Genomic DNA, 27737 nt, shown 5'->3' with positions numbered 1-27737 from the left:
AGTGTTTCTTGGGCCAGTTGGTGCATCTTGAATTTAGGGAACATAACAGCATGAAGGCATGCAACCACAAGACACAAGAGTACACAACGTTGTGTTCTCTTGTGTCTTGCAGTTGCATGCCTTTTCGCTGTTACCTTTCCTACATTGAAGGTGGCAGTCAGCAGGTGAAATTTCCAAGCTCTGATTGGTTGTCGGGTTGTGTGACGTCATGAGTCCACTTTACATACCTAAGACGGCTGGAGCTGTCAAGCCGAGTAGACCCTTTGAGATGATGAGATGGGAACGCCCATTACAGACATTTCCCTGCATTGTACTTTCTTCTCACTCCCCTCTTTTATTTCACATCGCCGTCTGTGCCTTTATTTCCGCTAGTTGTAGATCAGGTGCTTCCGCGACCAATAGCCGATTCGCACTCTTTACCTTTATCTGTCCCCTGCTTCATATTTTTCGTATCAATAGCCGATGCCGCTATATGAAAAATAATATACCGCGATAGCCCTAAAGGTCCCGTTCACCGAAAATTTGGCACCGGCTCCGGCGTTCCAGTTGTGAGCGAGAAATCACGGGCATGGCGCTGGCAAGTGACATCGCCGGGCTTAGAGTGAACATACGTCCGCCTGACTTTGCATTTGGCAGGAGCTGCCGACTGGTGTATCTCCTTTCATATGAGACGGCGATATCATAATCAATGAGACAGGACCCTTGCATTCACGTTACCTCTGTGTCACAAGCTGCCTCACCTATTATACAGCGGAAGATGCGGGAGCTTATGGCTGGAATATAGAGCGAAATTCACGGGACTCCGTCGCTCCTCTGGACAAGATTCGACAAGCCGATGGGGCAGCGACTGCCTGTCCTTGACGCGGCTGCTGCATAGTCGGCCGAGGGTATAAAATAACCGACAGCAGCACGCCCTCACCAGTGCGTTTGAGAAGATTCAAACTTCCGGCCACTCCGCGGTGCTCCGAAAGCGTATTGTGTTTCTTCGGGCCCGCGATCGACGCATCGTCCTCTGCACCTGTACGGCCGCCGCTACCGAGCAACACAGCCTTCGACGCCTCAGCAAACAAGAAAGACGTGAGAATTTCATTCGCCACGGACTGTTGTTCAATCGAACATTATTTTCGCTTTGTTAACTTTTGACCTGACTTAGTAGTATTTTTCGCTGTGTTCTTATGTAACTTTTGCTCGTACTTATAATATCTGAAATACCTGCTTTATTATCTTTATAGTCTTCATATTTTTATCACAGTGTTTTGTTCATTGTCGGGTTATTTTTTTTCTCTTATCATTTATTTCTTCGTCTTTATCAATATCTTGTCGTGGCGTTGTATTCTCTTTCATTGTACTCTATTATTATCAGTGTAATTTTGGTCTGCTATTTATAAACCTTCAATTGTTTGTAAAAGAAAGTGCCCTATTTGTACTTATTCCTCAATCACACACCGACACACGTGCTTCACGGGTTGACCGGCCTAACTTTTAAATGTGTTCACAACCCTCATAGAGGAACGACGGGAAATCGTAAAGGGGATCCCGCACCTCTTTTGACCGTAAAGGCGGGGGTTTGTGACATAATTGGCGTCCGCGACAGGACTGGTCAACCAAGTGTCGCTGAGGAAGAGAGGAGTAGGTGCAATTTTTTTAGTGTTGTATCCTAGCACTGCATAACGCTTTCCACCTAACATGGCTGATGCAGAGTTAGAACGGCTTGTTGAGTATGGCCGAACTTTTGGCTTTGAGGGTCAAGAGCTGCTCAAATGGGTAGATCAGGAGCGAGCTCGTCGCAGAGAAGAACGCAATGAGGAACGTACGCGGCGGAAAGAGGAGGCAGAACTAGAATCTAAACTCCGGATGGCGGAGATGGAGAAAGAAAAGGAGTTACGGATGGCAGTGATGGAGAAAGAAAAGGAAATAGAGTCGCAGAAAGCCCAACTCCGGATAGCGGAGATGGAAAAAGAAAAGGAGTTACTGATGCTCCGACGAGACCTACCTAATAATCCGGCAACTGACGCTAACAGCACCGGAGAGACAAGGTCAGAAACGGGGGAGAGTCAAGCTGCTCGGCCCGAACGCATAAGCCCGCACAAGCTGATGCCGGTTTTTAATGAGGGCAGGGACGACCTTGACGCTTACCTCATGCGTTTCGAGCGCGTCGCTGAGAGTCAGAATTGGCCTCGCGACCAGTGGGCTACAGCCCTTAGTCTATGTTTAAGCGGCGAAGCGCTCAGCGTTTTTAGTCGCATGTCTGCGTCCGAGTGCTTGGACTACAACAAGCTCCGGCAGGCACTCATGATTCGCTTCCGTATGACAGAGGAAGGGTTCAGAGAAAAATTCAGGTCTGCTAGTCCCCGGAACGAGGAAACGTGTTCACAGTTCGTGACGCGTCTTCAGAACTTCCTAGACAGATGGATAGAGCTGTCGGACACAAAGAAAGAGTACGCAGATCTCTTTGACCTGATTCTAAAGGAACAGTTCCTTTCTAACTGCGCCACTCCGCTACAAATGTTTTTGAAAGTAAAGAAGGACACATCCTTCTCTGAAACAGTAGCAAGGGCAGAAAAGTATGTGGAGGCCCATGGCTGGTCAAACTTCGGAAAGCGAAGCATCCCGAAGAATAAGGCAGAAAACGCCGTCTCGAAGACGACCGAGAGAAAGGAAACTTTGCTTCAATCATCGGATGCGAAGAGCAGCGATGAAAAGAAATGTTTTATTTGTTCACGCACGGGACACCGCCCCGAAAATTGCCGGGCCGCCCCATCCGACGGATCGGGACCGCCCAAGAAATGCCACAAATGCGGAAAACCAGGTCATCCAAGCTGGAGATGCTGGGCAAATGGGGCCCCGAAACAGAGAGAAGAAAATCGGGAGTCCGCTGCAGTATGTGTTGAGAACGGATACCTCGAACTTAAGGATGGAGGAAAGATCCCCGTCATCAACGCTGGGTTCACCAGTAAAGAATGCGCCGTCAGGGAATGCCTACCTGTCGTAGCCGGCATGATCGGAGGCCAGACAGTCCGAGTCCTGAGAGACACAGGCTGCAACACGGTGGTGGTAAGAAAGGACTTAGTACGGAAAGAAGATATCACCGATACGAAGTCTCCAGTTTACCTACTTGACCGCTCAGTCCTAATGCTCCCAGAAGCTTGGGTCGATGTCGACACCCCGTACTTTCAGGGACGACTTCTCGCTAAGTGTATGGAGAATCCCTTGTACGATTTGGTGCTGGGAAATGTGGAAGGTGCTAGGCCAGCAGACGACCCCGATCCGAACTGGCACAAGACAACAGAAAGCGAGACTACGAAGTCCACTGCAGTAAAAGTTGAAGAGCTAGCGCCTGACACCGAGAGCCCCGCACCCATTTCGGATGCCGCTGAAGCTTGTCCGGTAGTGACTAGAGCGCAGGCGTGCAAGGATAAAACGCTGAAAAAGCTTAAAGTTCTGCAAGGCCTCCCTAGTGTATGCCGCGAAGAGTTGGTTCAAGAGCAAGAGAATGACGCGACCCTACGCTCGTGTTTCGATCGCGTAGGCCCGCCGCAAGCGAAGAAAGGAAAGGGTAGCCACCAGTTTTTCATTGCTAACGGCGTCCTTCAAAGGAAATACGTCGCCGAGTCGGGCGGGGAGTACACTCAAGTTGTTGTGCCCCAAAAGTACAGATCAGCTATTCTCAAAGCTGGCACATGATGGGTTGATGGGAGGCCACCAAGGCGCGAAGAAAACCCTACTGAAGCTTCAGACAGAATTCTTCTGGCCAGCAATGCAGGCTGACGCTAAGCGGTTCGTTGCCTCTTGCGATCTGTGCCAACGCACAACTCCGAAGGGTCACACCACACGAGCGCCTTTGGTTCGAGTGCCCGTCATTGAGACACCGTTTCAGAGGGTGGCGATCGACATCGTTGGTCCACTCAACCCGAAGTCCGCTCAAGGCAATCGGTACATCCTGACCATGGTGGACTATACCACTCGGTACCCTGATGCAGTCGCACTTCCTAGCGTCGAGACCGAAAGGGTAGCTGAAGCACTTGTCGAAATGTTTTCCCGTGTAGGAGTGCCCAGAGAGGTCCTCAGTGACAGGGGCACGAATTTTACGTCCGAAGTAATGAAGGAGGTTAGCCGTCTGTTGTCAGTAAAACAGCTGCATACCTCTCCCTACCACCCGATAGCGAATGGCCTAGTCGAACGGTTTAACGGCACGCTTAAACAAATGCTCAAGCGCATGTGTCAAGAGAGACCAACCGATTGGGATCGCTACCTGGCTCCACTTTTGTTTGCATACAGGGAAGTGCCCCAAGAAAGCCTCGGCTTTTCCCCATTCGAACTGTTATATGGGCGAAATGTGCGTGGACCCCTGGCTGTACTTAGAGAGCTTTGGACGAATGCAACCATCCCTAACGAGTTGCGAACGACGTACGAGTATGTGCTTGCTCTACGGGACAGACTGGAAAATACCTGTAAACTTGCCCACGAAGAGCTAGAGCGCGCAGGAGAGCGTTACAGCCGCTACTACAACATCAAGAGCCGCAAACGCTCACTCAAACCGGGAGAGAAGGTTCTTATTCTTCTTCCCACAGAGCACAATAAGCTGCTCATGCAATGGAAGGGTCCCTTTTCGGTCATCAGCCGCAGGGGCGATGTCGACTATGAAGTGGATTTGGGCCATGCCACAAAAATATTCCACATCAATATGCTGAAGAGATACCAGCAAAGGAAAGACGACACCATTGTTGCAGCTGTCGGTGCAGTAATATCGGCAGAAGAAGACACAGACGCTGGAGAGATTGAGCTTCCTAAGCCCTCCCAGACACAGTCTATCGGGGATGTACACATTTCCGAGAGATTGAGCCACGTACAGCAGAATGAAGCCAAGAAACTTCTGCAACAGTACGAAGGTATATTTTCGGACCTTCCGGGAAAGACCACGCTAATCGAGTGCCAACTGAAGTTACAGAGCGACCGGCCGATAAATGTAAAACAATATCCGCTACCGTACGCTTTGAGACAGGCAATTGCATCAGAAGTGGACGACTTGCTCCGATTAGACATCATTGAGCCATCGGAGTCGCCCTACAATTCCCCTGTGATCGCCGTACGCAAGCCCGACGGGACGCATCGGCTATGCATTGACTTTCGGAAGTTAAACGAAGTCATCGCAGACGACGCCGAGCCCTTACCACGTGCGGACGACCTTATCGCCTCGGTAGGCCGCAAGAAATTCTTTTCCAAGCTGGACTTATCCAAGGGATATTGGCAAGTACCGTTGTCACCCGATTCAAAGGCGATGACTGCTTTCACGGTTGGCACGGGGCGCTTTCAATTCCTATATATGCCCTTCGGTATTAAGACGGCGCCAGCCATTTTTACGAAGCTGATGCGGAACATCTTGGCCGATATTCCCGACGTGGCGTACTACTTCGACGATGTTCTCATTGCCAGTGCGACATGGGAACAGCATCTCCAAACATTGTACGAGGTCTTTGCTCAAATTGAAGCGGCTGGTCTCACCATCAAACCGCTGAAATGCGAGATCGGAATGGAAACCGTCGCATTCCTGGGCCACCAAATTGCGTCCGGAGAATTGTCACCCCTCACCAAGACCCTACAGAAGATACAAGAAGCTTCACGGCCGACAACAAAGAAGCAGGTCCGATCCTTCTTAGGACTCACGGGTTACTACCGTGATTTCATCCCGAACTATGCTGGCCTAACCTGTCCTCTGTCAGATCTAACACGGAAAGGTCAACCTTCAGTCGTGAGCTGGGGCCCCGAGCAAGAACGGGCTTTCAAGAACTTGCGGGAAAAACTGGCTGAGGCACCAATTCTGAAATTGCCAGATTTTGACCGGGAGTTCGTCCTGCGAACAGATGCTTCTGATAGAGGTGTTGGAGCCGTTCTGCTTCAATCGCATGACGGAATCCTGCACCCAGTTGCCTATGCGAGCCGCAAGTTGCTCCCTCGAGAGGTGGCCTATTCAACCACTGAGAAAGAGGCTTTAGCGCTCGTTTGGGGAATCGAGAAATTTCAAGTCTTCCTCTACGGGAGAAGGTTTCTCGTTCAGACGGATCACCAGCCTTTGAAGTTCATAAAAGAAACAAAATCTGCAAACAGCCGCGTTCTTCGCTGGAGTATTAAGCTTCAGGAATACAACTTCCGTGTCGAGTATATTAAAGGCAGCGAGAACGTGGGAGCAGATTACATGAGCCGGCTGGAATAGTTGTTAAGCTTGCACTACTGCATAGCTGCATTGTGTTGATTGTGTAATGAAAATCGTACACGATGTGCCTGTATGTATGTGCACTTGATTGTTATCAGTGATCCGTGACTTGTGACATGTGCGCAAGACATGACTGAAGAACTACAGTGTTGTGGTGTGTGCGGGTTCAGATCAGTGCGTATATGGTGCGCGTCATGGACGGTAGTGAGTGACGAACGATCTTCAGTGCACTGAACGGACCCAATCTACTGCACCCCTCTATAGGGGCGTAATAACATCGTTCTCGGCGCTTGTGGAGTTCTAGAATATTCCGAGGCAATATTCTTCAGTGGGGGGCAGCGTCACAAGCTGCCTCACCTATCATACAGCGGAAGATGCGGGAGCTTATGGCTGGAATATAGAGCGAAATTCACGGGACTCCGTCGCTCCTCTGGACAAGATTCGACAAGCCGATGGGGCAGCGACCGCCTGTCCTTGACGCGGCTGCTGCATAGTCGGCCGAGGGTATAAAATAACCGACAGCAGCACGCCCTCACCAGTGCGTTTGGGGAGATTCAAACTTCCGGCCACTCCGCGGTGCTCCGAAAGCGTATTGTGTTTCTTCGGGCCCGCGATCGACGCATCGTCCTCTGCACCTGTACGGCCGCCGCTACCGAGCAACACAGCCTTCGACGCCTCAGCAAACAAGAAAGACGTGAGAATTTCATTCGCCACGGACTGTTGTTCAATCGAACATTATTTTCGCTTTGTTAACTTTTGACCTGACTTAGTAGTATTTTTCGCTGTGTTCTTATGTAACTTTTGCTCATACTTATAATATCTGAAATACCTGCTTTATTATCTTTATAGTCTTCATATTTTTATCACAGTGTTTTGTTCATTGTCGGGTTATTTTTTTTTTCTCTTATCATTTATTTCTTCGTCTTTATCAATATCTTGTCGTGGCGTTGTATTCTCTTTCATTGTACTCTATTATTATCAGTGTAATTTTGGTCTGCTATTTATAAACCTTCAATTGTTTGTAAAAGAAAGTGCCCTATTTGAACTTATTCCTGAATCACACTCCGACACACGTGCTTCACGGGTTGACCGGCCTAACTTTTAAATGTGTTCACAACCCTCATAGAGGAACGACGGGAAATCGTAAAGGGGATCCCGCACCTCTTTTGACCGTAAAGGCGGGGGTTTGTGACATAATAGGCCACACAGGCGTCTTCGTACGGCTTGGTTAAGGCAGGGCTTTACACGTCGGGTGGTAGTCTACGCCATTGGGTCATACCCTAAAAGGCGGAGCCTAAATGTCTCCCATAATTTTGCTTTCTTCTCGTTTTATGAATTTATTAACCACGCTTACTTCATGCTGATTCGCTGGAACCATTGGATCCCGAATAAGGCACACTAGCCTCAGTCACCGAGACAGCCACATTGGTATACGATTATTTAAAGCAGAGTGTTATGTGTTTCGGATGGTTTTTCGCAGAATGCGTTAGATTACGGATGTATGCTAATGAGCACGCGCGATATCATAGAGGCACATTTTGAGGAAATAGTGATTAAGGGAGTCGCAAAGTGCGTGGTCGCGAACGAGGATGCACAGAGAGAAACTCCGACAGGAGACGTAAATATTGAGGAGAAGAGTGGCCCCACATATTTTATGCTGCGAATTTATTTAACGCAGCAGCTATGTTGAAGCCTTAGCGTACGCTTAAATTATAAATTCAGGTAGAGGAATGATAGCCAGTTCAGCTTTCTTAACAAGTCAGTGTTTAGTTTATTTCTACAGGCACCTTCAAAGTTCCAATGTTTTTCGTATTAAAGATGAACTACCGGTAGCCTTATTTGGTAGTTAATTGTACGTTTTCACTTTTCGAGAGCTAGAAAGTTAGATAAGTGGTTATGGTTTGGTTTCGTGTCAATGCACCTTTCAGAGAGTGAAGCGAGTTAACGCACGAGGTTTGCCGTCTTTTCGTTCTTTTCTCAGTTCGCTCAAGTTGTCCCAATAATCTCTGACTGCGTCTGGATTGTATTTATTTTATTTGCTGAAAAACATACTGCCAGCCTTAGTGTCAGGCTGGCATTTGATTTTAAGGAAGCCTTGATATTATTGTGTCGTGTACACATTTTAAAAAGCCCGGGATGCTCCAGGGAAGAATGAAATGTTCCTTAAAATAAACCTACTGAGTCGGCATTCAGTCTAAACAGAGCGAGGCATCGCTTCTGCCCAACCTCGTCGATATCCGCGTCGGAGTCGTTACTTATGCAGATGATCACAATGGCGTCTAGTGTGTCAACGGTTCCCTGAAATCTCTCAGTTCCGTAGAACATGAAGACTCAGGGGACTTGGTCTGTAAACGTGGGAGCGTAAGGCCCGCCACGAAGCCTTCGCAGATGTGGGTTGCCTTGTTCATCACACAACGAGCGCAACTATACATTTAGAGAATGGTCAAATAAAAATAATAAATAATAATTTTGCCCTGCCCGAAATATAGTACATAGTAGGCGTAAGTCAAATAAATGTTAGATGAATTTGTCCAAGGGGACACAATAATTATGTTAACCCGAAGGTGGATAATTTCATAATTTGGGATAAAAATAAAAGTGGGGTAAAGCTACTGTAGCAACACAAAAGTCAGAGGAATGGGTCTGGGGAGGTTCCCCAGACTCCTGCAGGAAGTAGCGGTTTAGGTTGGGATGAAGGAAGAAGGGAATAAGATGTTTTTGGGAGTGGGTTATCGGATATTGGATGGGATTGGAGATCGGAATTTTTTGATATCATGCGCCTGATTCTTCTCGGCTTTTTTCAAGCCTCCCAGGTAGAAACCGGGAGAAGAACAAGACTTTTTCCAACCATGTGGCCCCGATTCACGGGAGGTCATCCACCCACCGGGTGCACTGGGCCCTCACAAAGGAGGCAGGAAAATCTAACGTTGGGGTCGCGATCTGGGGCCGCTCCCGAGGGCACCTTTTTCAACTGTTCGGACCAGCTGCCAACCGGGGTTGTCGGTTCAAAGTTGCAGAGGTTTCTCGCTCGCGATGCAGCTCGACCAGATTCCCGACACCAAGAAGGAGGTGGGATAAATCTACCTCAGACTCGTTTAGAACTGCAGCCAAACGGTGCTCCACAGAGGTTATCCGTGGATACTATAGGTAACCTCCTGCTTTCGTTTTCCTCCTAAGAGCATACTTCAAAGGCAGGAGCGTTCAGGGCCTCACTGAATCGGGCCCCAATAGTTTTCTCTGCCAGTTCTAACTCTCGCTGCAAGCGGCAGAGAAACTTCAACAGCAATTTTCTCGCCACCCTTCGCAAGCTGAAAACATGTGCATAACAATTTGTTATATTATACCTGTCACGTTAGGCATCCAGGAACTAAGTGGCGTAAACATATCATCGAAGGAACGTTTATTCCTGCTACTTGGCAGATTGAACGCAAGGTAATATAATGTACGCAGTGGGCCCGTGAGCACGCGGAGTTTAAGCCAGCACGGGCTGCAAGATTATCAGTAGCTGGACATTGTGCCTAGGCATGCAGTATGCGATAATATCCCGTATAGGTAGCTTTGTGCGCATACAGCAATCCCACAGTTGCCTCATAAATAAAACAATGTCTCCGAAACCTACACTTATTTTTCCTTCGTGTTTATTCTTGGCCACACTTTCAAATTGTTCAGTTAATCACCATGTTTGCTAGCACATCTGAGAGGCATCATTTCACCCTTGCAGAGCGCAGAAATAACAGCCTTCGTTTCCACCATTTAACTGTACGTTCTTATCAAATGTGACCGACGGGTATGCTGATTTTAGAATCCAGACCATCCAAACGACTATTGCTTTTCAATAGTGCATGTTGCAAGCTTATAAGTTAAATGGGAGACGACGGTCTGCTTAAACATGTTCTGGAAAAGGCTTGTGGTTTGAGATGACACGTATTGTTGACTTTGAAACCAAAGAATTTCGCCAGTCTGCCATCCTGTAGATGTCATTAGCATCTCTGAGATTGCTCTTAAGAAAAGCCAACTTTGAAGCCGGATCACGTATAAATTGATCGATAAAAGCGACAAATTGTCATCATTATATATATAATATCCATCTATCACGCTTAGCAATCAACGTGGCAACAGGTACAAAGTCAACCTTGTGCGGTCTGTCACCTGCTAGGATAGCGCGTGTGCACCGTCAATATAAAAAAAAGGTTATTCGGACAATGTCGCCAGAATTTCGAGACTCTCTTGAGTTCGTCGGCGATGTCCTCTACATACTGCTGATAAGTTGTGACCTAGATAACGTTTATCATGCAAGACAGTTCTTTAACGAAAGAACAAGCTATCGTCAGACAGTGTCGAGGAATGACTCCGGCAGCAGAATGGCCACGTACTGTCAGTGTTGCAAGTTTTCAGCGATTATTGAGAAAAACAACGTTCATAAGTCGATTAAAATTAATAGTAGAAAGAAAACTAACTGAAGCATATTTTATTAAGCAAAAGAGACCTACCTGCTTCAGCAAAGCATACCGGTCACTGCCAGATGAACACACTGTTTTTTTTTCAATAGATCAGTTATGCAGGATTTAATCCCTGCCCATGTCACTTAGTCAATGTATCTTATCCTTTACTCACCTCCTTTTTATCTTCATTTTGCGTACTCTTGAGTGGTTTAATGGCACCTTTTCAGAAAGGTAAACTGGAGATAGTGTGCTTTGCCCACGCTTGCTCCCACCATCTAGGTAGCATTTATGCCAACATGCCCTTTTTTCTAAGAGCTCCCCCAAGAGCTTTTGTGAGATATGTTTTTAAAAGGTAAATGTTCAAGGTGTGAGCGAAGGTAAATTTCTCCTGCAAGAATTCTTCTTTGTAACTTTATCTGGAAGTGCTTTTGAATGGGACAATTAGGAAATCTTTTTAGGATAGCTGCGGTGCTCAAATTAGCACAAACGCAACTGACGAAGACGAATAAGAACAGTTTGCATTTAGGCGTATCTGTTTGTCCTTGTTAACTATACACGTATAAAGGAGAAAGGAGGCATGAAAGAAGAACAAGAAAGAAAATATTAAGCTGTAAGGGCGCCCAAAAGGAAAGAAGAGAGCCTATTGTTGTTTGTAGCAAAAAAAAAAAATCCTGAAGAACGCAAGGGGAGAATGAGAAAGGCTGGGATGATGAAAAAAAAAAACGGGGGTGGAAGGGGGGGGGGGGGGGCATAACGGGTGCCATGGGCAGTAGGTAAGAAAACAAAAAGGGTCAAGAGAGATAGAATACGATATCTAAGCAGGGCAGTTGATTAACAAATCCGATACGACTAGTGTTTCGACGTTTTCGTTCAAAGACAAAGACATGGTGAGTATGCGGGCGAGGCAATCTCTATTTGCGGTCGAAGCGCGCACTCGCTGAGCTGAGAACGACAAGACGGCCTCGCTTGGGAGCTAATGTTGACGATGCCGGCAAGCTGCGGTTGACAATTACGCACAGGAGAGGCGGCGCAATGCGTCGGTTTCCTACTAGTCTGATGCGCTCATTTTCCCCTTCTACCAAGAATTCGCAGGGTTTTAGAGGTCGCTTCTTGGCCCTGCAGAAGCAAGCAACCGCAATTAAAGGGCACCGAAATTACTGGCTGGAAACTGGATTGCCGGAAACTGATTACCTGTTTTTCCTTTTTTCAGCAGCCGTCCCGGCTGTGTGGACCGTGTGCTAGTTAAATAATTTTTCCTCTGAACATACTTTATAAGCAATTTCTATGCAGACACGAAATGCTCAAACCGAAAAGATGCACCTAATGTCAAGAACAGTGTACAATCGATCTGTAATATTATATATGATATTGCGAATATTTTCCCCGAGGAAGACAAAAAGGTTCAGCATATTACAAATGACGGCATATCTGCCCTAGCCAGCCAGATACGAGCTCAGCCGCAGCACAACATGCTATTGCGATATACGCCAATGAGAATGGCCTGCTTCGAGTAGTGTAAGCGAGGCCTACTAAAAAAGCACAGCCCCGCAGGATGCATAAAATCGCGAAGTTGCTTCTGCATCTGCGCCACATTTATTGCAAATGCCCAATTCCCAAACAGCTGTCGAAAGCCATCTCTGTCCTTGCAATTATGAAATTATTCAGTAATTTATTCATTTCAATTTATCGAAGCCCCAAGTGCAATATGAATAGGTCTTTTTGCACAGTTAGGAAAGAAATATTCGACTTGAATGTTTCTAGAACAACATGTGCCCCGTCCGAGACGGTGTAGAACGACGACTTTCAACGGGAAGTGACGCGAAGAAACTGATGTTTTGTGTATAGCGATTTATATTTTTCCAGCTTATAAAGCACAGGGATAAGTAAAATTTTACTGGCTGGCAGGGAAATATTTCCTACTCGAGCCCATGATGCAGATCATCATCCTTAGGCCAGGATGACGGATGGGCTCTCAGGCTTCATTTTGAACCCTTAAAGTCTGGTTTATAGTTTACAAGCATCCAGTCGCAATGAACACCCAGCATGATTCTCCCCCCGCCCCCTCCAAAAACAAAGAGAAATTGAAGGGAAACGTTTTGCTAGATTTTTATGACCCAGGCAAAAAATAAAAATGCACCAAAATTTCAAAATCGAGTTTATTGGACAGTATCGCCTCACTACGCACTGAGAAATTGGGTCCGGAAAAGCTGCCTCGGAGTCTGTTAAGCGTCTGGAACCATCCATATGATAACAAGGTCGTTGTAGCAAACAACCGCATACATGCCAGTCCTATTTCGGCTACACCAAATCTGTCCCCTATACCCCTCTGCCTTTTGCAAAAGAAAATGGAAGCAGATTGGCAATGTGCGTACAAAGCTGAGCCACAATACTGAGGGAGTCTCGTGCAAACATTTTAGAGCGCAGCTCTTTGGCGCCCGTTCCTGGGTTTCGCGTCGTTGTCAGCGTCGGTCGCGTCGGCCTCGTAACCTGCCCCGCCTCCCTTTCGTCCCCCCAGTTCGAGCCGGCGCTTCGGCAACCTGAGCCTCACAGGAAAAGGGGGGGGGTACACTCAGCGGCGAACGATTCGGGCAGGAGTGCGCACAGCAACCGGAGAACACGAGGAAAGGAAGGGGGGTGGGGGGGGGCGGTCGCAGTGTGAAGCGCTAGCAGCTACTGACTGATACCGCTGCCGCAGCTAGCGAGTCAAGACAACGTGACTACAGTGGCTAGCCACTGTAACGTGACTGCGTGGAACACCGTCTCTGCCACGCCAAAAGAGGAGGAGGGGCTCCCTCCCTCTCCGGCGGCGAGGGTGCTCTCTGGTTGCCGAAACGTCGGCTCGCTAGTGCATCCCGTTCTCACTCGCTTCACTCGCTAGCGGCGTCAGCGGCATCAGTCAGTCACTGCTATCGGCGACTGACGCTGCTTCCCGCAACCTTATGATAACTCAATTGCACTCTTCATTTCTCCGACCACAAAGCTTCTTTCATGACAGCCAGGAACTGTTTGTGGAGTGTTTCTTGATAGAATTAATACGTGTGACAAATTATAAAAAAAGTTGTCTGTAATTGTGCATACGTGTCTTGCTCGAAATATTTGCCTCAATCTATCGAAAAGGTGAAACAGCCGAAGAGCTGCGCTTAAATTTCGCATTAGGCAGTAACGTAATCGTTTACATTTTTTATGCGGTTTTAAACGTCATGCATCATGAAAAAAGGCACACAGTGGGGCATATCTCTGACATCGGCAGTGACGTGTAGAACTAATGTAATGAATAACGCCGAATATATTGAAAGATACTTCATCATCTTCTTCGAAAATGATTCTCCCACAACTTATTTTTCATTTCGTATTTTCGTTGAAAGAGATCGGGATAAAAACAGTTCTGTTTAAAGCTATCCCAATTTCTATAAATTTTGCCTCATTATCTGCAACACGTATCCCTCCCCTCACTCTTCTTCAGTGTTTTCAAAGCGGTTCTGAGTATGATGACAAAATAAAAAGAGAAACCTCAGATCTCAAAGACTTCAGATTTACGACCTTTTACGCGCTCTCCGTCGATATATTTGCCTTTCCTACGTTTAGTCCTTCAGAGGGCGAAGACCAGCCGACAATTTCTCATTATTGCCCCTCCTGATGAAACTGCGAGAACGACGGCGGTCTTGGTATGTCCGTTCCTCCAGAGGCTTCGGCCGCCCTCTGCCCAATGTCGTGGACTTTCTCCGGAGGGCGCTGACCGCCGTGAGTAAATCCTAAAATACGCTTTTTCTTGTTCTCCAACGTTTCCCCCTCCCCTCCCCCCTCCTTTTTTGTCATAGAAAGACTGAAACCGAATTTCTTGACTGGTATCGGACCTCTAGTCTACGATCGTATATCTTCGTTCACGCGTGCTCTCCGTCTCTCTTCCTCAATCCCATCCAGCCACTTGAGGCAGGTCAGCCCCCAGTTTAGTCCCCATGAATGGCTCCATCCGCCAAGTCGACGTGGTCCGCTAGGCTTCGCGCAAGCTATTGCTTTGCGGTATGGATATCAGCTGGGTGTCCTGAACAACGGAGATTACGCGTTTTTTCACCTGCGTTGCGTGACAGAATGCATCGGTTCCTCCCGCCGTGCAAAGCACGCTGCGCAATTCAACGCGGATAGTTTAAAAGCCCCCAGTGAAAAAAAAAAAAAAAGAGAAAGGTTTTAAAATAAGCTGCTGGCTGAGGACGAACTGGATGATGTGGTCGATGCACGAGGAATCCTCTCACTTAATCTAGCAGATTCCAGGCGTGAAGACGGCGTTAGATAGTTAGTGGCGATATCATCTCCAGATGCTACAACAACGCCGAGCAAAGCGGCTCCTGCCGCCAAGAAAAAGAAACAACCCTGCGCATACAGACGGGTTGACCGGACAATGAACGAAAGGAGCTCACTTCTAGGTACACAATGGTCCAGTGCACGCCTAGTCGAGAATAGCCACTTTGCACAACCCGTAGGAGCCGGCTCAATTCACTTCGAGGTCGAATATTGGTACCAGCGATTGCCACTATGAGGTGGCAATATATAGCTGGGCTTCTCCACCTCTGTGGACTCCTTTTGTCGCGTTCTTGCCTTTGGGAGGGGAGAGGTGCCGATTCGGGTGGCATATTGCTGGAAGGGGCGATGGGGAAGGGCACGGAATGTATGCTCACGAATGAGAACTAAGGAAGTTCGTTTAAGTAGAGCAGAAAGACCCGTCGTGTGTGTGTTTGCCGTTGGTCGGGAGTCATGGATTGATCGGGAAGTTAGGTTAAACTTTATACTTCGAAGCTACTCAAGTGGAATTAAGGTTGAACTGAAGACAGCAAGCTTGAAATGAGTTTCGAGAGAAGCTTCGAATATACCTTTTCGGATATAACGTAACCAACGACATTTCTTAGCAAACGCTTCGTGGTGCATCACTTGCGGAAGCCCTGCGAAATGTGCTGACATCCTCTGTCAAAAAGGATGCTCCGAAGTTTGTTGCGAGGCGTGTGCTAAACCCTTTAATTTTGATATGCGATGAAATCGTTGAGAAAGATAGAACGAATAACATCATCGTGGTCAATGTATTGTCGCGACTGGTTATGCAGAGGGGATCGAGATGTGCCGAGGATCTGTTTCGTAAAATGTGTGAAGACAAGGCTACATCGATCTATGCAATGTTTCCACCTTGATTTCAAAAAGGAAAGGACATAAAGGTACGAAGACGATGGTATATATGGAAGGAAATGGAGGCAGAGGTCCCGACTAGTACTAAAAGCCGAAGACGATGTAGCAAGGAGTGAAATAGTTACCGCACGATATTACTGTAGCTTTGACGGGAAGACGCAGCGAGTAGGGGCTGGCGAATGTCTGACTTGAGAAAGCCTTACCACGGAGGCAGACTTAATGCACGGGAAAGGATTTCAAAATATTGATGAATCTCCTGTGCTAGATTAATTTGGGCTTTTACCCACCTAGCAATAAAGTATTAGGCAGACAATTTGCTTTTCGATTTCATTGTTTTATGATAACTACCGGGTCAAGTATGTAACGAATCCTTCTGATGAAAATTGAAAAGGTAAGGCTCGAGAAGGGCAACACTAAATAAATACGCCACAAGTTGCGTGCTCAAGGTCAAATCATATTTGAAAAAGCTCGCCTTCCTTTCTCCCTTCCAATTACAGAAAAATCCTCAGTACCACGCAAATAAAAAAAATCCTGAATGCTAGCCTGTTCCAGAGGGATGGCAAAACCTGCTTAATCTATCTATCTATCGAGATATCTATCTATCTATCTATCTATCTATCTATCTATCTATCTATGTCTTTTTTTTTTATTTTTGCTTCGATAATCACATACATTAGTAATGTAATCTGTTCAGGGGAATGATAAATTAACGCAAAGTAGAAGAAAAAACAACGTGCCGTAGGTGGGAACCGAACCCACGACCTCCGAATATCGCGTTCGGTGCTCTTCCAACTGAGCTACATCGCCAGCTGTACCCCCTGCTACTTGCTTGTGTATTAATGTTGTCTACGAACCTTGACAGTGTTCACCAGCGTCACCCTCAACCATAGCGTAACACAGGACACAGGACACCGTCACGTAGATTACATTACTAATTTCTGCGATTTTCGAAGTTAAATAAAAAAAAAGAAATTACAATCTCCAATGCTTTCCTTGGCCTCGCCGACTGTTGGCTTCTTTCCTTCATCTATTATAACGAGCACCCTCATTTCCCCTTCATTTATCTGCTTGTAGCTCACGGGGGTCTCGGTTCTGGCAGTCTTGAAGCCATAGGTAGCTAGAGGGTTCTAGAACAGCTTTCGCCCTCGCTCTTGATCACGTTCCACGTGACGCTGACGGTAACAAAGGACGTTTCACGTCCGCCGCTATGGTTGTGGATGGCGCTGGTGAACACTCTCAAGGTTCGTATACAGAAACATTAATATCCAAGAAAGTAGCAGGGGGGACAGCGGCCGATGTAGCTCAGTTGGAAGAGCACTGGACGCGGTGCACGTGAGGCTACCTGGCGGCCGGTCACTGGACGTGAGCTTGGAGGAACCTGGCGAACGATGGCGCACGGTATCCGAGCAGCTCGTCTTCCCGGCGCATTGTCTGATGGGGGGGTGCTGTTGTGCCCGGCCGAAGACGCCCAGAAATTCAGCCAGATGCCAAACTTCTCTGGCAAACGTCTCCTTCACAAAATCCGGATACTGCTCAGCAAAGCACCAGTGCATTGGAGGCGAGCCGTGTCAAGGGGAGAGAAGTGTCGTGTTTGAACATGAGTTGAGCATCCAGACAGCTCGGCGGTGGCCCTGGCGGTGGACCCCTTCTCGCCCCGCGGCATATTAACGCGACAACAGCGTTAAGAGCCCCGTGTCGCTCGTTTTTATTTCGGTGTCGCCGTCGGCGGCCGCCGTCCCGCGTCGTCCGGCGTTGGCAGAGAGCGAAAAATCCCAAAAGCAAATAAAAACGAGTAGGAAAAATAGCCGACCTGAGGAATCGAAAGTGGGCCTCTGGTGTGCGAGACGAACACGCTAACCACTCCACCACGCAGGCTTTTTTTTCCTTTATTGCCTGACTTCGGCACAATACACAAAACCACTTACAGGGCACAATGAGCATTCATTAATACAACAATCAGCCAGGTGGGTTGTGGCGTCGTCATGATAAAATTCTCTTAGGGTCACTAATGGCTCTAATCTTCCGAGCCACTCGGGAGCTTCAGGAGCAAGTTTCTGAATTTCAATATATCTATTCATGCCTTCCCGAAAATAGATCCGTGCTGGCCGTGCGTCAGGATCGCAATGGTATCCTGCCATTCTCGAGCGCCAAATACAGTGGAGGGCCATTAGCATAATAAGGTCAAAAGGCACCCCATCCTCATTCTCTACTGGCATGTACCTAATACCATGCGAGTCTAATGGAAATTCCTTTTTTAATATCCCAAAAGTATACCCCTTCCCAACAATGTAGGAAAACATGGTCTATAGTTTCTGGTTGTTGTCTCAGAAAGGTCCCTTAGAGAAGTGTATTGTGGCGTATAATAATAATTATGAGCATGTAAATTACACAATTACAGAACACGCAGTTAAGCGAGTGACAAATTACTTTTCCGCTGTACTTCCTCTTCGCTTGGCGTGCACGTAGCGCCATCATGCGTGTGGCGCACGGAATAAGATAGACAGGGCATGGCCTCCGAGATCTTCATCGCAACGGCTCGGATCGGCAATGATGTATCCGACGAACTACGACTGCAACTTGAGCCCGCGCGTTTTGGCAAGGTGGCTGGCAGCTCTTCTACGTCCGGAAGGAGAATAAAATAAAATGAGTATAGCAAGTTGCTCGATAGCGCTATCGCGTTCCATTCTTAAAAGCGAAGCTTAAGCGTCCTCCAAATTTTTGAAGCAAAAGCGCAGCAAGCTCTCCCATCGGCCCTGCGAAAGTGCTGCCGTTGGATTGAACCATTTGAGCGTCAACGGTCTATCGGTTACGGAGATTCAAGTGCTTCCGTTCGAGACTCCGAGTGTGAGTTCATCACTAGCGTCCATCGGGAGCAGTTCGCCCCCTGAGAAAGCGGACGCGGCGGAATCTCCCCGGCCGTCGCTGCGCGAGAACAGTCGCGTATGGCTATGTTAGCTTTCTGCCCCCGAGCCGATGTCGTTGTGTAACTGCCTGCAACTAGTGTATAAAGCTTTTTCTTAATTTCACCAGCACCGAGTCGGATTCATCGCTACCTCCCAGGGAGCTGACAGCCCTCGTTCATGAAACGGGTGACGAGCGCTACGCAACCAACTCCATGGCAAAACCCTGTTGACGGTGGGATACTGTGTGATATCCCCACCGGCGCAACAGTTTGTACATTCATAATGTGGTTGTCCAAATTCCTTGCTCTGTATTCGACCGGATACAGGATTATTTGCTTGTCTTACGTCTTTTTCGCATTTTTCTCTGTATAGAAGTGTCGACAATTAACTTCCTTTGTACTTTAATCATATCATTGAGAAAACGCTGTATTTTTTTATTGAATCGGACAGTAGCCTTGTAGGCTATCGGTCGAAATATCTCGTACAAATTTTAGAGCGCAGCTCTTTGGCGCCCGTTACTGGGTTTCGCGTCGGCGTCGTCGGCCTCGTAACCAGTTCCGCCTCCCTTTCAGCCCCCCAGGTCGAGCCGGCGCTTCGGCAAGCGGAGCCTCGCAGGAAGAGGGAGGGGGGGGGGGTACACTCAGCGGCGAAAGATGGGGGCAGGAGCGCGCGCAGCAACCGGAGAACACAAGGAAAGGAGGGGGGGCGCAGCGCTAGCAGCGCCCTGATGCCGCTGACGCCGCTAGCGAGTCAAGACGACGTGCTGCGTAGAGCACCGTCGCTGTGATGCAGAAAGAGGAGTAGCTCTCCCCCCACCCCCCCACCCCCTCTTCATGCGTGGCGGCGAGGGTGTACTGCGGTGTCGGTGCGTGCACCCCGCTCTCACTCGCTTCACTCGCTAGCGGTAGCGTCGTCAGCGGCATCAGTCAGTCGCTGCTATATGTTCGTCGCGCAACGCTCCTATGGGCCCACGCACTGCCTCCCGCAACCTCCCGATAACTCAATTGCTCTGTTCATTTCTCCGACCACAAAGCTTTTTTCATGACAGTCACGAACTGTTAATGTAGTGTTCCTTGATCGAATACGTGTGAAAAATTAAAAAAAAAGTATGTAATTGTACATACGTGTCTTGCTCGAAATCTGCCTCAATCTATCGAAAAGGTGGAACAGCTGATGAGCTGCGTTCAAATTTCGCATCAGAAAGTAATGTAATCGTGGGCAACGTTTTTCCGGAATCATAAAATAAAGCCTCTTGACTTTACCGCTTGGTTAAAGCGGGGATTTATATCTATGTCGCGCGGTCTTTCACGTAATGGGGCTTCTTGCGAATGTATGCTAATTAGCATGCGTGCGATAATATGGTAAAAAATAAGACTACTGTTAAAAGTGCGTGTTAACGAGCTAGTTGGTTCTGCATATGGTTGATGAAGTTTGCGCAAAAGCTTTAACGAAGACCCATACGACGAAAGGCAAGCGCTGTCGTCTAGCTCCTGTCTTTCGTCGTGTGTATTTCATCTAGGTCTGCGTCAAAGCTTTCGCGCTAACTCCATCTACAGAAAGACTATTGGTTAAGCGAATAGCGAAGTGAATAAATGAGAACGAAGATCGGCGAGCCTGCAAATGGGAGTGATTATTTCTGTCACCTTAGAGGCGGAGCTTAAGAGTCCCTACAGTTTTATGTCTGGTGCATAAGTATCTCACATCTACATTACTACGTCTTTAGTTTGAGGCAAAAGCCCAAAAGCTAACTTAGACGAGCTTGTAGTTATTGCACGCTTGTGCTCTTCTAAAAAGGTCAAAATCACTTTCTTCCCTTAATCTCATCAGTAATTATAAGGAATTTTGCTTACTATAGTCAGCCTGCTACTCTTCCTCAGCAGTAAAAACCACCATAGCATCGTTGGTGTCTTTAGAACCGCGCATTCCTAATTCTAATACTTCGACACATGACATATGAACAATACCACATTTTCGCACTTTCTACACATCACCTTCCTGTGTCCCTCAACGAATACTATTACACCAATGGCTTCAGCTTCAAGCAGTTGCTGTTCTTTTGTTTTTGCCAGTATGTGATCTTTGCTATTGTTTCTTTCCTCACAGGATTTATTTTGCTTCCGCAGTGATATTTTATTATAGTGCACATTAATGGTAGTGTTCTTTCCTGCTTAGAGTGAAATCTATTTCTGTAATATATATAATGTATGCAGTGAAAATAGCAATTATGTAGTTCCTTTCTGCCCTTCCTTACAGAAAGTTTACCTATTTTGTACCCTTTATAACATATAGTATGCGCTATACATAGAAGTGTGTGCATTCAGAATACTCATTATTGAATTTCGTCTGTCCGTATACGCATTCAGCGCTATCGAGTGCGTGGGTTAGTCATAAAGGTTTTTTTTTTTATCCAACACGTACGCGCTTATGCATAAGTCATCACTTGTTTTCCATTGCCAGCACTTGAATAGGCACTGCATTTATGCATCGATAAAAGGCAAGCGGGCAAAGTCACAGGGTAGCAGTCACCCAAATTCTTTTCAGGCGAAAACCGCCAGAGCAAAGGGACAGCAGTGCCACTGGAGGAATCTCACCGTAAAAGGTCCCTTCTGTGCGACACCTTTGACTACTGCAGAGTGTATCGGAGTCTGCTGTATGTCTTTTATATTGACCGTTCTGCAAGCTGTGCCTCGCTGTCGCTGCTCGCAGTCAGAAAGTGTCGTATAAGTCACTTTAACCTTCGGTCCTCATCACAGCTTCCATAATTTCGAAAATAAAACTCTTGGTTACTTAAATAAAACTTCCGTAATAACATACGCTTTCCGTTAAAATATTCTACAGGATTGAAAAGGTGGGCTCAAGAATGCACTTCATGAGCGCTGTTGGCCTTCGCGTGTGGATGGACGGATAATGCCCGAAAGAAGAGACACGGCCTTGACGCACCCTAATGTGGCGCGGCAGACAGCTTTTGCCTAAAGCTTTTGGGGAATGTGTAGACAGTTAGTGGACTACTCACGGTATTACGATTTTTGATGTTTACTTTATGACAACGAGCGGTGCTGGCGCGTTGCATTGCTCAGTCTGCCATGTCTGAAATAATGCAGCGGCCTATGCAGGGTGCGCTCGCGTTTGTATGCGTAGTTAACTTATCCTAAATATTTCGTACATCCGCGCTATGTATACCTTCACTGCATGCCGTCGCGCAAACTGGTAAAACTCGGGCGCGCGCAGCGCTCGGGACACCCGACAGAGCAGTCAAGGTGTGCGAATAGTGAAGAAAAATCTTGGATTGCGACTACTAGACGTAGGTGTCATTAGCAGCAACATCATCTAAAAAAGGAGGCCCTTATGGCTGGCAGGCTATCACCTTAGACTCCAGGAAAACATTCTGCTGGGAAACGTCCAAAAGATTTTCTTTCCTGCATTTTGGTGATCTGAAGTGCGAATGATCCGAAGTCCGAAGTGCGAAATGATCCGAAGTGCGAATAGAAAGGATTTTATCGTTGTTGTGCGTGGCCTGAAAGAAAACGCTTTACACTGGACTAGTCGTCTTAACGCAGATGTGCGCTGCCAAAATGCAGAGGAACAGCAGTGCTGTCCCTTTGCATAGAAGATTTAATGGAAGAATGCATGGAAGAATGCATACATCGTCGATATTACAGGAATATCTTTCGCATCCATGTGACCGATTATTCAAAGACAGCCGATTGTCTTAAGATATGAGATGAATAAAGAGCATTTCAGTTTGGCTAACTTAAACGATTGGACATGGACGACACGGGGCTAGAGAAGATGTAGAAAAACAACAGGAGAGAAAACAGAATCTCGCACTGCAGAAACGCTGCGGTCTTGCCATATGGTACTGGCTCCACCATCATCTCTATAAAACCTTAGCCTCCTGCTCCCAGCAGAGCTGTCCAAATGGGCCTGCAAAGCAGCAGTGAAGACATTACGTCCAAATAGAACCATCAGAGAACACGGCCAGCCATCGAGAAAGTTGTTGTATTCTTTTCACACGCGTCCGGTGTCATGTCGGAGAGATCAAGAGGTGCGTTAACTAAAGGGCCGATGAACACGTAGCCTCACGATAGAAATAACAGCCATATCAAGCGACAGTTGCAAGCGCTAACGACGCTCTCGTTTTATGACCTTATCTTTCAAAAGAAAAACGCCATGCTTGATTGGAAGATTATTAGACGCAAGCTGAGTAAAAAAATGAAATAAAATAAAGGTAATGATTGCGTGACCACTGCCTTTCTCAATAACTCTCGTTAAAGGAAAACATGCTTTTCTATTGCGCTTGTGTCATGGCTTTAGCGTGTGTAGCAGTATATTCTCTCGGACGGAACAGGGCCTAATGAGCACAATCAAGAGTGTTTCTGCTTCCTTTAGATTTTATTCTTTTTGCTTCCCTTTTATTACCGGTGAGCTGTACTCCTATGGGTACTTATTTCGATTGTGTACGCTGCTTAAGCGTTTATTGTTACTGTTTTTACAAGGAGAGCCTTATTCGAAGCCCAAGCCTGGCCGTAGTGTAAACAACAATAGGGACCCTCAGCGATTATAAATTTTCCCATCATGGCGAAAGTAAGTAGTCAGAGCTTGATCCATTCCAACAGTAACTTTATTAGACACCGTTGATTACTATGGAACACATTTGCTACACCATTTTTACATTTATGCTCATTTGCTCATTGCAGTTAAATGACATGGCCCCGTGAATTGTAGCAGCTGTGCTTATTTCATAAACCCCTTCGTAGTCGGCGCATTTCGGGGGATTTCGTCACTCCTGGCCGAAGTAATAACTCAAACCATTCGGTGATGACACTTGCAGGAAACCGGGGCTACGCAACCCGACAGCTTCAGTGGCCTCCTGCTGTTTAACTTTCTTGAGAAACAAGCTCTGGCCTCATTCATGTCTCGCTGAAATCGCTTTTAGGTAACGTTTATATTACTAGTTAAGATCTTACGTGGCGTTTTCTTTTTTTTTTTTTACTAAGCGGTATCCATTTGTACAGGCTCCCCTTTGGCATTTTCCTTTGGTATCACATATACCAAAGCCATTCATGACTTTTGTATGCTTCAGTATACGTAATGTTTTCTTCAGTATTAAGAATAAGAACCACTACTACTATTCAATTTTACTATTATGAATATTGTTTTTTTTTTCGCGAAATTTTCTTTTCCCGCGAAACCAGCAAACGGCTGACCCTTGTAAAGCATACACCTGCATTGGTGAGCTGCATACTGAGTCTTCCTGCACTGAACTGCCACAAGACTGCAGTTGGTTTAGTCATACCGACGTCTATAAGATTTACTAATAACTTAAAAACTGCATGTATTTGGTGTACTCTATATTCAAGTAAACATTTGCAGGTCATAAATATTTTTGAAAAAGCCTTAATTCCACTCGCATGCAATTAATTTATTTCCATACGGCAGTCAATCCCTTAATATGTGGTTGAACCCTATTGTTTTCTTGCTTTCTCGCAAGAAAAAAACGTTTATAAAAATGTGAGGAGGAGGAGGAGGAAGTGCACGGTATTAAACGAATGTAGTCTTTGTCAAAAGTGTAGAGCCCAGGGTGTCCGCTCCTGAGCCACTTCGTGCGGCTTGTAATGTATTTACAATGTTTCGAATTTCTTGAGAGTAAGAAGATTTTTAGCCCTACCCTCTCCTATGAGAAGAACCTCCACTAATGCTAAATCATCTCCACTACACGGCTCAGAAATAGACTCCCTGGGCTCTACACTTTTGACAAAGGCGGTACATAAGCTCATATCCAGGCTGAGCGCGACCCACAAGAGCGGATACGCCCGCTCCGTGCGAAAAAACAAATCGTGTTTTCTTTTTTTTATTCCGTCACTTTGGTTAGCGTTCTGCTATTCACAGTTCATCGTACAATATGTGATTCAAAGTAACGAACAGCTTGGGTTATTTCGCCGCGAATGTGAAGAGCACCAGCCCACTAACTAGCTGGTTACTGAACTGTGATAACTCCTAATGCGGAAAGTCGTAGGTGAAATTGTTGCGCTTGTCTGAGTTTTTGACAATGCGTCGCTTCTCGATTAAAGCTGCATGTTGAACATCCGCGGAAAATACTCTTTTCATCTAGAGCTGTTTAAGCTTTGGCCTTACGTTCCCCTCATTGCGACTTTCGCTTCCAAGATAAGCGCAGGACTTCCAACTGCAGCATCGAGCATATATATATATAAAAAAAAAGATAGAATACCTCTGCGTTCCTTCCTACTGCGTAATTATCGACCTTTTTCAAATTTCGCGCACCTTATTTTCTTTGCTCCCACGAGAAATGCGGGTGTCCGAAGGCGCACCACTGCCTACCAGAATGAACAAGCCTGTAGCGCTCAATTCGGAATTTTCTTTTTTTTTTTTTTAAGGCGAGAGCGGAAAGCCCGCTGCCGCCACGGAGTGTAAGTTAGGCTTGGGGCCATGAAAATGATATCAAGCGTCCTTGGTGAATGTAGTAAAACGAGCAGGTTATGAAAATTGAAGAATGTTAACCAAGGCGCCTAAGTAACCGTTCGCCGATGTCCGTTCTCGCAAGTAGGGAACCGCATACCCAAGCGGTTTTTACTTGTGGGCGCACAGCACGCTGAGAGATAACGCGGGCCATTAGGTTTGTTCCACAGTCGGAGGGCGCGCCGGCGGCGCACTGTTTCCGTGTCGCCGAAGGAAGCTCTTGAGGGCGAAACTCTGCGTCGCCGAGGAGCAGCGGAGCTGAGGGCTGGGGGCGCTCTGCTTGTCCTGGGCCAGCGGCTTGGACCAGCACCGGCCGTGCAGGAATTCCCGGAAGTATCCCTTGAACCTGCGCCGTGAACACCAAAACGAGTGCGTTAGTGCTGTTGTAATATCCGCGAAAAACGCTGTTTGCCGTCTGACGTCCGGTGCTTTAGAAAACAAATGAAGGTAAAGTGAGGCACTCGTTATGAAACGCATACAAAAGGAGCCAGCCGGCCCGGACACCAAAGAGTGCATGGGGAATTTTTTTTCAGGGGGGGGGGGGGGGAGGGGGGCGATGACCAACGCGCAGTAAGAATGTAATCATGAAGATAAACGATTAAAAAGCAGTAGAAAAAACAACAACCACAAACTGCTTGTGGGGCTCGAACCCACGACCCTTTCGCGTCCGGTTCTTTGCCTACTGTATATATATATATATATATATATATATATATATATATATATATATATATATATATATATATATATATATTTATATATATATAAATATATATATATATATATATATATATATATATATATATATATATATATATATATATATATATATATATATATTTGATGTAAACTGAAATGTAGCTGTTGCGGTTTGGAAGTTGAACTCAGAAGCCAATGTATACGTATACGCCACCGCGGTGATCATTTAGCGTTGCCTCTATGCAAAAATACGTCGCATGACAACAGCATCAAAGCCATCTTTGAAACAGCACAGATGTCGAACACTCTTCTGCACGCGCCTTAACCAAAACTCGTTCGTGAACATACACTTCTGAATTTGAGAATCAAGACAAAAAGGTGGAATCTACATGTGTCGAATATTTTATTTTAATACATGAAGATAGCATAATAATCAGATTACTAATAATAACTTTATTGCCATCTAGCGATACGAGAGAGAATGTACAATAAACACTTGACAAATCGTATGACTCGGTCCGACCTCACAGCCCAATACGGAAATGCAAGCGGCATTAGCCCAGAAACAGCATACGTTATGATCAACACTTTTTGCCAACCTACCTCGCAAAGCCCCCTTCAAGAAAAGCGGTGCTTGAACGGCACCTCTTATAGGATGGACGTGCAGGGTAGGCCTCCTAGACTTGATTCATAAGTTCAAGCAATCCCCTCTGCCCCCTCATTCTCTTCTCAAACGACTTGCTCGAAAGGCGGTTGTTGCACCCAGATTAAGTTTTTGGGCACTGGGCTTTCCATAAGAAGGATATTATCAACAGCCAGCAAATACAGAAAATTTAATTACGAGCAACTATTCCTGTACATTCCTGCACGTTGGCACAGAATTAGACGGAAATGACATTTTGTGATGCGGTGTTGCAAGAAGCGATACGTAATATGCTGTTAGTTGCCAAACGCGCGCTGTGAAGGGGAAGCAGGCCATTCTCGAAAATATTTTTCTCGCCTGCCGTTTACAGGATCAAATTTTCCGTCCAAGAGATAAAGAGCAACTCGCAGCGAGTGCGTTCTATAACTTAATTGTTCAGCATGTAAGAAATCACTATAATTCAAAGAGATCCGGTAGACGGGCAAGTTTCGGATTAATGGCGAAGTAGTGAGCACAACAAAAAGTAACACGTACAGAGGATGAAACAAGCTCTCAAGCGGCGCAGAAAATAGCATCTAACGGCCTTTTCCAAGTTATATTAAAACGACTGCCCTCAAGAATCATTCCTCCTAGCTGAAGAGAAAAAACAAAATGCTAAAGGGAGAATTGCCGTCTCCGAGCCTTCTACGGCAGCGCTTTTAACGTGTCTATTGCGGGGCTTTTTCGTATTGCTATAACCTCACTTTTTCTATACTCCTTTCTTTGACAGCCAGGCGCCAACAACGCAGGGCTTGGACGTAGAACATACATGTCGTCGTTTTAAAAAGGTGTTGCCTGCCAAAGGCAACGAGAGCAAGCAAGACGGCGGGACCAACTCTTGCCGGGAACACTCGCACAGCGCTGTACGTGTGTCGTTGTCCACTTATCAGTAATTTCTCCTCTCTCTAGAATTTGTTTTTGGAGCAACAAAGGATTTCATCGCTATGGTGTTAGCTAACCGGAATGACAGTGCTGAGAAAGGCTCAATGTATAAGGATTTAGCTTCCATCCTCTCCCAGCCACACCCTTAAGTGTACCAGTGATGGATGGGTACGGAGGCTGAGTTTGAAGCTCTTCTCCGAGCACCATTCGATAGCCTGAACGATCTCATAAGGAGCCCACAAACTTTGCTTTTAGTTCCTAAGAATCAC

At 46.5% G+C, this 27737-nt stretch overlaps 1 protein-coding gene across 1 annotated transcript in view; it reads right to left on the bottom strand.

Moving 5' to 3' along the window:
* Positions 1 to 24591: 24591 nt before the first annotated feature.
* The window catches only part of LOC146183305 (tachykinin-like peptides receptor 86C), a 358172-nt gene continuing 355026 nt past the window's right edge, over positions 24592 to 27737 (bottom strand). The window contains exon 5 of the mRNA XM_084608351.1: positions 24592 to 25551. Coding sequence (XP_084464477.1) covers positions 25359 to 25551 — 193 coding nt within the window. The 3' untranslated portion in view covers positions 24592 to 25358. The remainder of the gene's footprint in view (positions 25552 to 27737) is intronic.

This window comes from Amblyomma maculatum, chromosome 7, assembly GCF_055883805.1.
Source record: "Amblyomma maculatum isolate TAMU_Amacu chromosome 7, ASM5588380v1, whole genome shotgun sequence".
Lineage (NCBI taxonomy): Eukaryota > Metazoa > Arthropoda > Arachnida > Ixodida > Ixodidae > Amblyomma > Amblyomma maculatum.
This window is presented reverse-complemented; position numbering and strand designations above follow the sequence as displayed.